Source organism: Lepidochelys kempii, chromosome 2 (assembly GCF_965140285.1).
Source record: "Lepidochelys kempii isolate rLepKem1 chromosome 2, rLepKem1.hap1, whole genome shotgun sequence".
In the NCBI taxonomy this organism is placed as follows: Eukaryota; Metazoa; Chordata; order Testudines; family Cheloniidae; genus Lepidochelys; species Lepidochelys kempii.
Genome location: NC_136381.1, coordinates 256615563 through 256627667, shown reverse-complemented (window position 1 = coordinate 256627667; position 12105 = coordinate 256615563). Strand labels below are relative to the sequence as shown.

Here is a 12105-nt window from a genome sequence, read left to right as displayed (position 1 = left end):
AAGGGTAAATTAAACCCAGTAAGAGTGAACATTCCAGGACTTTTGGCAGACAGTCAGCGTGCACTTCCTTCACTCTTCCTATATCTTTAATCACACGTTTTTCCTCACCGGTCCTTTGCTTCCTTCAATGTACGGCATGGACAATGCTCAGGGAAAGAATTGAGCTGTTGTGTAGTGAATGAGACTGATTTGCTCTAGCAGTCAGAAGGTGTGTACAGAATAAAGTAGGGGATTGCAGGAAGAAAAAGGATGGTCTTGAGGCTAAGGCAGGTGAATGCTGCACAGGAGAACTCCATACTACCCCGCCTCTGTCATAGAGCTTTCATGAGATATTGAGTAAGTCACTAATTAAAATGTGGGCAGGTGGCCACTACCTAGGTGTTCACCATTTTCTGGGTGCCCAACTTGAGACATCTGAAGGCTGATCTGTGGAAGGGCTGAGCACGCAACTCCAGCTAAAGCAAATGGGAGCTGTGGATTCTCAACATGTCAGTAAAGTAACGTGATCTAGAGGAATGAGTACAAGGTTGGGAGTCAGGCGGCCCGGAGTCTAATTCTGGCTCTGTCTCCGATTCACCTCATGGCCTCAGGCAGTCTCTTTGTCTTAGTTTTGCCAGCTGTAAAACGGGTAGAACATTCTCTGATCTTGCAGTGGAGATAAATTCATTAATGTCTGTGTAGCACTCATACCATAGTGGCAAGCACCCTAGAAAAGATCGTGAAGAAACAAATAATTCCATATTCGCTGCAGGCTTTGGATGGTGTGTAATAAATAAGGCTGTGATCTCTCACTGAATGATAAGCATTAAAATACCAAACAGCTGCTCCATTCCCTGAGAGCTCTCTGTCCTGTGCACTGACCAAGGCAGGGATCACATGGGGGGGAAAAAAAAACAGTATATGATCATGTAATTTAAGACTGTATTGTAATTAATATGCAGAAGTGGACCAAATTAATGTTGCACACGCAACCTAAACTCTGGCATTTCCTAACTTTTGAGTGTTTGACTTTACAAATAAAGAAAGTTCTTTTAACATAATATTTTTGGAAGGGGGACCCATTTTAAGGCTGCTCAGATTCAACTCATTAGCAACATTCTGATCCCCATGAATTTCAAAGCCCTTAAAGGCATATTATCCAGGCACTTCAGCTCACCAGACTATACTTTGGTATTTTACTCTTCACATCTAACTTTAAACCTTGTAACTCAGCAATACTGGATAAAAATCATCACATTTAAACAGGAAGACGGGGCACTCTAAACTGGAAGGAGGCCAGAAACCCTCCTTGAGCCAGCCCCACTTTTGTAGTTACTGTATCTAACTATATTTCCATTTTATTGGTGTGTCCTCTCTAACAACTATCTGCATTAGTTATCTTACTTGTAACTAATAGAGAGTAAGTCTTATTCATGTACTTAATATAGTTACCTACCTCAAGTAACCACTAGTTTGCTTTAAAGAAAGAATTTCCACCTAAACATGAGTACCTGTCTTCTAAACAAATGTAAGCTGTAATTCTAAATACTCTCAGTTGTTTCTAGTTCAGATAGCACTGCAGTTATCTAGCCATACTATTTCAATATTTTGTATACCTTAAAAAGATTCTCATATAGGTATCAAACAAGCTTCATCAGTTTTCCACACATCCTTTTTCCTGCCAGGTCAGTGCACAACATGTTCCAATAACTGTTGTAGTGTTCTACTACCTCAATTCTCCCCCAGTGCAAGTTGCTACTGTTTACAAACACCTGCTTTCTTTGTCAGGTTTTTACCCTCTCCAGTATATTATCAAGTTACTTAGACTGCAGATTTGTGCTCTATGAACTGTTTCAAAAGATTTCCTAAATCCAGCTAAATTTATATGCCTAACTTCCTTCCCTGAAACACACTGAGGAAGTAATAAAACAATCCCGTGTCTGACGTTATTACTCTATCTGTGAATCCATGCCAAGCCTCCTCGATTGTGACAGCAATAGCACATAGCTAGAAGTAAGGGTGGAGAAGGCTCTTTTAATCCATGGCACTATTTTCAGTGGTTTATTCCTTCATGGGGGAAAAAATTAACTTTTGAGCTAGAATTTCTCATACAAGATCTCAGCCAGGAAGTAATTTTATTTTATTTTTTAGTTCAAGGAAACAGCAGCCATTTGAGTTATCCAAGTGATGACGTTTCAACAAGTTTAAGTAATATTTCCATATACCTTTTCCTGAATTCAGACAACATACAACATTTCAATTTAATGGCATTAGACTTGAGTATTTGTAGCCTTCAGTGGAGAATGCATGTTTTGCAAAGTCTGTTAGTTAAGAAATTAAGTTAATGAGTGTAAACAGCCTACTCTGCATAGGCAATTCATTATTTCCCTTAATTGGTTCAGAGTGTGCCCAGGTACACAACTCTGGGCAGCTTGACATGCTACTTAGCAAGCAGTACAATATAATATAATGGGAGAGAAGTACACTGTTTTCTATAGCTGTAAGTGTACATTTTATAGTAATTCACATGCTCTTCAAGTGAATTTTAATACTGCTCCTCCAGCGAGATAATGCACATAAATGAATTGTGCACTGTTGATTTATTTTTAAATTGTACCCTTTTCTACAGCTTTATATGCACATGTGCCATGTTATGGCATATTTGTTGGGTGATCACATAATGAAACACCACTTTACTGCACAAGTACAAGGGGCTTAAATATTGTAATGAACAGATAAGAATCTGTATAGATTCTTACACCACTTCTATGCCCTAACAGTTTAGATGAGATTAAAGGACAGAGTTAAGATTGCTCTAGGAACCATAACCCTAAATGTCCTGACCTTCATATCATTAATATCTCAACCTTAGTGTTGCAGCAAGGTACCGTTTGGCATATAACGCTAACCATTATCTATGTTACTAAGCAAAAGACACTAGAATTTGATAGAACATGGAGACTGTCCTTTTTCCAGGAGACACCTCATAGGTAATTAAGTAGCAACATAGCTGCATCCCAACAAGATTGCCCTTGGGAGCCCAGCAGCTTGCGTATGTGTGTGCTGAACACAAAAGCCAGTAAAGGCCATGAGGACATTAATGCAGTTGCATTTGTTTTAAAGGCCTGTTTGTCACATTTTATCATTTCTCCTGGGATCAAAGCATAACAGCATGGGGCAACTAAAAGGCCTCCATCAAGATACAAACTGAACACTCAAGAAGTGTATAATTAAAACTGACTTGGTTAATTAAAATCTTTCTAAAAATTCAAAATGGAGTTTTCACTATTTATGTTGTTTGTTAACACCTGGTATCTCACTCAGCTTGGACCATGAAACTAGACTGGTCAGTTTGTACCTTCTGGTTCTCGTGCCACAGGGTTAGTGTGTTATAAGCATGTGTTCTCAATTTTGGGCATTTGAACAGGTTTTAACATATTGCAACCAACCATCCTTTCTTTCTTTACAACTAGATGGGAGGGGTTGGAAGGCCCAGAAACATTCTTCTGTTGTAATGCAGGATAATAGTATGGAAGAGGTTGAGAACCAGTGCATTACAGCATGGGGGCATTGTGTTATACCATGCACCTGTCACAGTGCTGCTGTATTTGGGAGCATATGCTATAAGCGGAAATCTGGTTATGCTAAACACTTCTGTTTGAAAACAGAAAATGGTAGTGAAATGTTCCTATGAGGATCAGCACTACAATGACTAAGGAGTCTGGGAGGACTGGTGCGTGTGCGTGTGCGTGTGTGTGTGTGTAATCTAAATGAATATGGAGCTTGACTCTGCAACTTCTAGGATGGTGGGTGTAGTGGAAAAATAACCCAGCTACAAATATTTGAAGGAATAAGAGGAATTACTTATGAGCTATATGGAGAGGCAGAATTGCTCAGAGGAATGGGATAGAGCTAGGAACAATTTCAATAAATAGGACAAACTTTTTGACTTGGGGCCAAATTTGGCCCTGACTTAATCCCAGGGATTTCAATAAGGTTGCACAGGAAATAAGTTCAAGTAGAATTTCATATGAGATCTAAACTCCAGAATGGTCTCTCCCAAGTAGTGGTGGAAATCTCATGTCTTAAAATATTTAAGATCAGACAGGATAAAATAATTAGGAAATATACAGTTGGGAATAATCTATTTTCCTGCAAAAGCAGGATCAGTTCTATTTTGGCATTTAAATAATAGAACCAGACCATCATCTTGATGACCCAGTACCTTTTTGCCCATACCTCTGAGTGCTAAGATTCTACTATACTACCTTCTAGCTACAATTTTTTAAACTAAAAAGTATCTTAGGCTCAGAACTAGTGGACAGTGTTCCTCCAAACTTTGAAACTAAGGTAAACTTTTTAAAAATTGCAATTGTTCTCCTTAGATAACATAGCATTGGGTTACCCAAACTTATGAGGCAAGACCATATTTTCCTAAAATCCAAGCTCTTTAATACATCCACACCCTTCACACAGCTGTGCCCATCTCCCCCTACAGCTGGTTACAGACAGCACCATACTCCAACACACTTGTACTTCAATGGTCCATCCCCCCCAGTCCCTGCCAAACTACAATTCTACCCTCAACCCAGCTAGCATGGACAGGGAGTAAAGAACCCCTTTACAATATCATTAAAGCAAGACCATCCCAAACCCTAATACTCCCTAAGATCTGTGTTTTTCTAGACAGCTCCAAATGACTCCATGTTTTCCCTTATGTAGCCAAGTACTCTTGGAAGAACATATTGCTCTTCACTCAATGGTACAGGACACATTTTTCAGAGCATGCCAGAATTGCTGAGCTTTCCTATAAAAAAAAATGCCCCATAAAAGGGCCTTTTGTGGCTTCCATATTGAAAGCAAAGAGTTAAGTGAGAATTTTGAGATATATACAAGCAATTAAAGCAAGTTAATAAGGTCCAGTTGAATTTGGCTACTTCTGGACATCACTAATACCATTTGAAAGCCTTTCCCACTTGAAATACAATTTAAATTTGTGTCTCAAGTGATCAGGATGGCTATTACCTGTCATAGCAGTTGAAGTCATCTAACCAGCAGCCTTTCTTCACCAACTCAATGGAGCCAGAGTTGTTTCTCCAAGAAGCATAGCAATGGAGCCGTTTGTCCTTCTCTCCTTCACAGCGTTCCACGCCACTCTGATTGGTCTTCTCCAGCTCCCAGTTGGCATTGTAGTAGATGCATTCTCTCGTCTCTGCCTCCCCATGACCTGGCCCTGAGTATCCAAAACCAAAATATGCTTACATGAAACCAAAGTTAAATACATGAAAAGACATTTCCACGTGCTTAACTGCTGAGCGTCAGTGAGGTGGATAAACTACTTAGTGTGCATGTTTTATCTTTATCTATACTTTATATGGAACACAGCACTGTAACAGCTGAGCATATCACATTTAATTAACTCATTTATCTTCCCCACCCCTGTGAGGCAGAGAAGTATTATTCTCATTCTGTAGACAGGGAATTAACCCACAGAGTGGTTATGAGATTTGCTCAAGGTCAGACAGGAAATCTATGGGAAAACTAAGAATTGAACAGCGATCTCCTTGAGTGTCAATCCAGTGCCTTAACCACAAGATCATCCTAGAAGGAAGTGTAATGTTCAAGTGACGACCAACGTCCTGCAGAGAGTTGTGTGGCCTCACCTTCAGTACAGGACTACAGTCCACAAAGGCCTAGGTCTGGAATGTGTTGTGTCACCTTAAACTGAGTGGGCTCCACTTAACTCAAAACATAGCATTATGAGATATACCTTCTCATTAAGTAGGGGGATGCTGGAATCTTCTCTTTTACCATGGGAACCTAGTGAAACCCAGGGCCCCTGGAAAGCTGTTACAGGTATGCTTGACATTTCTCTGGTGTGACAATAATGGAAAATTAACATAAGTGCAACCAACATTTCAGTACTATTAGTAGGCCAGCTTACAAAGAAAAGACACTTCCAAAAATCATCATCATGCCTAAGTGGAGTAAATGAAATTTTGTATGCCCTAACCATCAAAGGAAGCTAGTGTTTTGCTGAACCGTCAAACAGCGTAATCACTTCCCTCACCAAGACAGAAACATTCTATCTGAAGGATAAGGTTCCTTTGGGGTCTGAGGAATTATTCGTGATGGGTGAAATTCACCTTGTGCCTCACCTTAGTCCCACTTACACAATATTATAGCAAATGAATATACATTTCTGGAGGTGTAAGTGGGGCATCAGCCTCAGGCTGGGTCTCTGCACACGGGTGAATTTCATCCGACATGATTCCCCTCTCCCCTCCGCCATTAAGTTGATTGAGGCATACACAGTAACTGGTTTGAGTTAAATAAGCCACCATGAACTGGTGAAAGCAAGGAGTCTCTCATCGTCCTATTGATACTAACTAGAAGCCAAGCAGTAACAAGGCCTCATGGGAGTCAAAATGAAATGCTGCCAGAAACTGTTACACTGATCCAAAGTACCAAAAGAATTTTTTTTAATTGAAAAAGGGATCAACTATGAGATGAACAGATCTCACTCAGACATGCACAGTGTTATATCTCAAAAATCCTAGCTTTGTTACAGACATATTCTGTATGAGGTATTTTATAGACTAGCGTTAAAAGTAGGAGGAGAAATCAAATGCAACAAGACACGTCAAGAACAGAGTATAAATAGAAACCCCAGAAACATCACCACTGAGCCATAAATAGCAGGTTGCTTTTTAAACGCCTGCTGAGATGCTGAACTATAAACACATTACACACAACCAGGAATAGTTAAGTTTTCAAATTAGTATTATCCTCTTAGGCTGTAGCCATACTGCCATGGGATCACGCAAGTTAAAACAAGGTCAGGCCTGGTCATTACACTTTGACAGGTTGCTTCCAAGGAAAAATCTAGGTATTGGCAATTCAGTAAACAACATTGAATCAATCCTCCAGCATGGTGATAAAGGAACAATCGTGCTGCTAGAAGTGTCATTATCTTGCTGAGATGTAAAATCAAGCTCCTGACTCCTTGTGGCTAATGAAAATCTCAATGCACTTTCAGGGTTCAATTCTGCACGCTTTACAATTTATCTTGGGGTGAAGGCACTTAGTCCCCATTACTACAGTTATCTTAGCACCGCACAATCGCTAACGTTTATCCAAAAAACCACCCCATGAGGTAGGGCAGGGCTATTATCTGCACTTTACAGATGAAGAACTGAGGCACAGAGAGATTAAGTGACTTGCCCAAAGTCATACAGGAAACCTGTGGCAGAGCAAGGAATTCAACTCAGGTCTTCCAAATCCCAGACTAGCATCTTAACCACTGGATCAGCCTTCCTTTCTACAGCCTGTAACCTCCTGATGTGCATTAAATCTTCCTTACTTCCTCTCTGAATTGTTGTAGGGTGAGAAGACTTGCCTCCATTTCACTGGTGGATGTACATCTGTAGAGAGCTTGGAGAGCAGTCTGCATTCAAGGTGCTATCCTTGTGTAAATTTAGCCTTGTCTACACCAGGAAATCAGCCTATTACTGACAAGTGGTGCTGAACAAGGTTTAAGTACAAGGATGGACCAGGACAAGCCATGGCTTCTGAAATGGTGCGGAACATGGTTTGCCCTGAGCCATTCTTGCAGTTACACCTTGCTGTGCACCAAGTCAGCTGCCCTGGTTACATGACTTGACCTATCTTCAGCACTGGGTAATTACTCTGGTGTGGGGTAGACAGACTGGAAGAACTCTTTCTATTTTTAAGAGGTGTTTAATTCTCCAATACCTCTTTTTTTCCCCCCAAGAAGAATGTTTAATCTGTATCATGGGAGAGATTTAAAAGGGTGGGAAATAGCCATAAAGTGGAGCTTCAAAACAAAATTATATTCAAAACGCACACAGGAGAGTTCAATTTTAACAGCACCTGAATTTTTTAATCAGCATTTGCAAATCTCCATCCAAGTCCTCCTCTGACAAGTTGCTTACTATAGTAAAAACCAGCCAAAAATATCCCCAGACAAAGAGAAGAGTCAATATTGTTTCTTCTCCACAAAGCCTTTGCATTTGATCTGTTGATATTTACATGACAATTTGTTATAGAATTAAGCCGGTCTCTTAAATACCCAGTGAAATCAGCAGCAAATAACGGAGAATTGTCTTGTGTGCAGGAAAGTAAGGGATGCCTTTTTTTCTTTTAAAGCTATGAATGAATGTCTATGCTTTATTGTAATGTGTAACATGGCTTCCATCTTAAACAGTTGCTGATTGCTAGCTAATATTCAACATAATCTTCTGGTCTTCTCTAGAAAATGATTGCTCAAACAAAGAATGCATAAAGATCAAGAATTCAGTAAAATCTTCTCCACAGAACCAAAAAGAGGGAGAATATTCCCCAACTTTCCACTAAGCTTACTGGAGTGAGATTTTTTCTCTTTCTTCCCTGCCCAAACCTCCTAGACAGCAGCCTCACCTAGCGAGCCGAACAGAGGGTTGGTAGCCCCCGATTCTAGCCCCAGCTCAGACAACTCTCTGTATAACCTCGAGTACAAATGCATAACCTCCACTACCCCCTCTGGAAAGTGGGGAGAACATAATGCGCAAGGATGTTGTGATGAGTAATGTTTGCACCGTACTTTGGAAAGGAAATGTAAAAAGCTGTAGTTGTAGTTCTGGGACCAGAAAGCAGCAGACACGTGAGCATGAGAAATTCTGTAATGAGCCTGGGGCGCCCCCCCCCAGAACATGGGTCTTCTCTGCAGCAAGCTTCAAACTAAGGATCAGACTTGTTTCCAAAAAACCTAAATCTACATCCAGCAAATATGCCAAAACCCCTTTGGTGTCTTATCCGCACCACACGTCCACCCGCGTTACAGAAAAAAACGGTTTTCTTTGTTTTTTAAAAATAGCCCTTAAGGGTAGTTGTCTTAAAGAGACACCTCTTTATAAACTGCACTGTTTGCAACATACTCTTAGTCCCAAAAAGTCATTTGGCAAGTGTCTTATCCTGCTGTGTTTCTACAGCGACAAGGACTAAGGTGGGACCCTTTTGTTTCTCTCCAGGACAGTCTCAGCAGGCAGTTGCACACCTTTAGGAATGAGTGTTAAATTACCCGCAGCTGCAGTTCAACCTTCTGTAATGGGTCACGTTGAGCCCTGGTCTACACTACAAACTTAGGACAGTATAATTATGTTGCTCAGGGGCGTGGAAAACCCACACGCCTGAGCAATGCAGTTATACTGACCTAGCTGCCAGCATAGGCCCTACTATATCGATGGGAGGGCTTCTCCCATCAACATAGCTACCGCTTCTCAGAGAGGTGGAGTATCTACACTGATGGGAGAATCTCTCCCACCAACCTAGGTAGCGTCTTCTCTAAGCACTACAGCTGCACCATAGCAGCGCTGTAAGTGTAGACAAGCTCTGTGACAAGTGATGTGAAGTTGGTAGCAAAACGCATTCTTTGCGGCCTCTGTATTAAACCACATTAAGGTAAACTGAATGAAGGTGGGGAGGCTTAAACAGGTTGGCAATATCCCTTGAAGGAAGAAAGCACCATGTAGGTGTCACTTCATAGCTTGTGTAGTCCCTTTTAATAACTAAAATGAAAGCTCTATTCAAGAAACATGTTGAGTCAAGATAGAGTGCATAAAAATTAGTACAGTATAGTGGGTAATTTACCAAAATTTTGGACCTGATTTGCAGAACTACAGAGCTTTGTAAATACAAATGCATGCACAACTTATTTATTTGCATGCCTATATGGCTATTTGTCCACGTAATTTTACATTATAGGATGACCACGCTTGCACACTGAATTGCTGCAGTTGCATGTACCAAATAAGCAACTATGCATACACATTTGCATACATAATTATGAAAACCAAGCCATGTGTGTCTTACTGGGTTACCTATAACAGATCAGGGAGCTATTAAAGGAGAGACATAAGCCACCAAGGAAACAAAGAGGACCCAGAAAAATGTATGCATAGAGTGTTTTGCTTGAATAATACCTCAAATCATACCAAAGGCCAGCATAGTGGTGAAAATAGACTATATTTGTCCATAAAAATCAACATCGGTCTTAAAACAAACAAACAAAAAAAAAAACCACCACCACGTTTTTCGAAGTCACACCTCTTTCCCCATATAAAAGCTGCAGCACAACCACCACCAAAAATCTCTTAAATGGGGTGGACTTCATTATACACCTAATAGGCCTGGAAAAACACTAAATGAGCACCCAGCCTCACCTCTAAAGGGTCTTGAACAGATCCACCTTTACAAAGTGCTTCTAAAACTGCTTATTCCCTCACCATAAATGGAAATTAAAGGAACCATCACAAGAGTGAAATGCCTGCAAGATGCATGGAAACTTTAAAAAAACACCATAATACAGGTTCAAACTATATGTGTAATCCCAATTAAAAAACAAACAAAAAAAAGAGACCAAAAAATGCCACCAAGGCTAAACAGACTAAAGAGGCGCTTAGAAGCAAAAAGGCATCCTTTAAAAATTGGAAGTTAAATCCTAGTGAGGAAAATAGGAAAGAACAAACTCTGGCAAGTCAACTGCAAAAGTATACTTAGGTAGGCCAAAAAAGAATTTGAAAAGCAACTAGCAAAAGACAGAAAAACTAACGGCAAAAAAAATTGTAAGTAAATCAGAAGCAGGAAGGCCGCCAAACAGTGGGGCCGTGCGGTGCTAAAAGAATACTCAAGGAAGATAAAGCCATTGCGAAGAAGCTAAATGAATTCTTTGCATCAGTCTACACTGCAGAGGATATGAGGGAGATTCCCTCACCTGAGCCATTCTTTACAGGTGACAAATCAGAGGAACTGTCCCAGATTGAGGTGTCAGCAGGAGGTGGTTCTGGAACAAATTGATAAATTTAACAGTAATAAATCATCAGGACCAGATGGTAGTCACTGAGGAGTTCTGAAGTAACTAAAAAAATGAAATTGCAAAACTGCTGTCTGTGGTGTGTAACCTATTGCTTAAAATCAGTCTCTGCATCAGATGACTGCAGATAACTAATAGGATGCCTATTTTTAAATAAGGCTCCAGAGGCAATCCTGGCAATTACAGGCCAGTAAGCCTAACTTCAGTACCAGGCAACTGGGTTGAAAACGTAGTAAAGAACAGAATTATCAGACACAGATGAACATAATATGGTGGGGAAGAATCAACACAGGTTTTGTAAAGGGAAATCATGCCTCACCAATCAATTAGAATTCTCTGAGGGGGGTTAAACATCTGGACACAAGTGATCCAGTGGATATAGTGTACTTGGACTTTCAAAAAGCCTTGGACAAAAGGCTTACCAAAAGCTTAAGCAAAGTAAGCAATCATGGGATCAGAGGGAAGGTCCTCTCATGGATCAGCAACTGGTTAAAACATAGGAAACAAAGAATAGAAATAAATGGCCGGTTTTCACAGTGGGGAAGAGGTAAATAATGGAGTTCCCCAAGGACCTCTACTGGGACCAGTGCTGTTCAACATATTCATAAATAACCTGGAAAGGGGGATAGACAGTGAGGTGGCAATGTCTGTAGATGATACAAAATTTCTCAAGATAGCTCTTCCCAGTCAACCTTGGACATAACTACAAAGGGATATCACAAAACTAGGTGACTGGACAACAAAATGGCAGATTAATTTCAATGCTGATAAATGCAAGTCATGCACACTGGAAATCATAATCCCAACTAAACATTCAAAATGATGGAGTCTAAATTAGCTGTTACCACTCAAGAAAGATAGTGGAGTCATTGTGAATAGTTCTCTGAAAAACATTAGGAAAGGGATATATAATAAGACAGAAAATATCATAATGCCACTATATAAATCCATGGTATGCCCAGACCTTGAATACTGACAGCAGTTCTGGTCACCCCATCTCAGAAACTATACATTAGAATTGGAAAGAGTACAGAGAAAGGAAACAAAAATGATTATGGGAATGGAACAGCTTCCATATGAGGAGAGATGAAAAAGACTGGGACTGTTCATCTTAGAAAAGAGATGACTCGGGGAGGCGGGGGAAGAGATTTGCCAGAAGTTTATAAAATCATGAATGGTGTGGAAAACATGAATAAGAACATTATTTACCCCTTCACATAACACATGAACCAGGGGTCACCCAATGAAATTAATAG

The 12105-nt window shown here is 40.3% G+C and overlaps 1 protein-coding gene across 2 annotated transcripts in view; it reads right to left on the bottom strand.

Moving 5' to 3' along the window:
- ACVR2B (activin A receptor type 2B) overlaps positions 1–12105 on the bottom strand; it is a 172515-nt gene that overhangs the window by 37627 nt on the left and 122783 nt on the right. For both annotated transcript variants that reach the window (XM_073334660.2, XM_073334659.2), the window contains exon 2: positions 5005–5212. In XM_073334660.2, coding sequence (XP_073190761.1) covers positions 5005–5212 — 208 coding nt within the window. The remainder of the gene's footprint in view (positions 1–5004; positions 5213–12105) is intronic.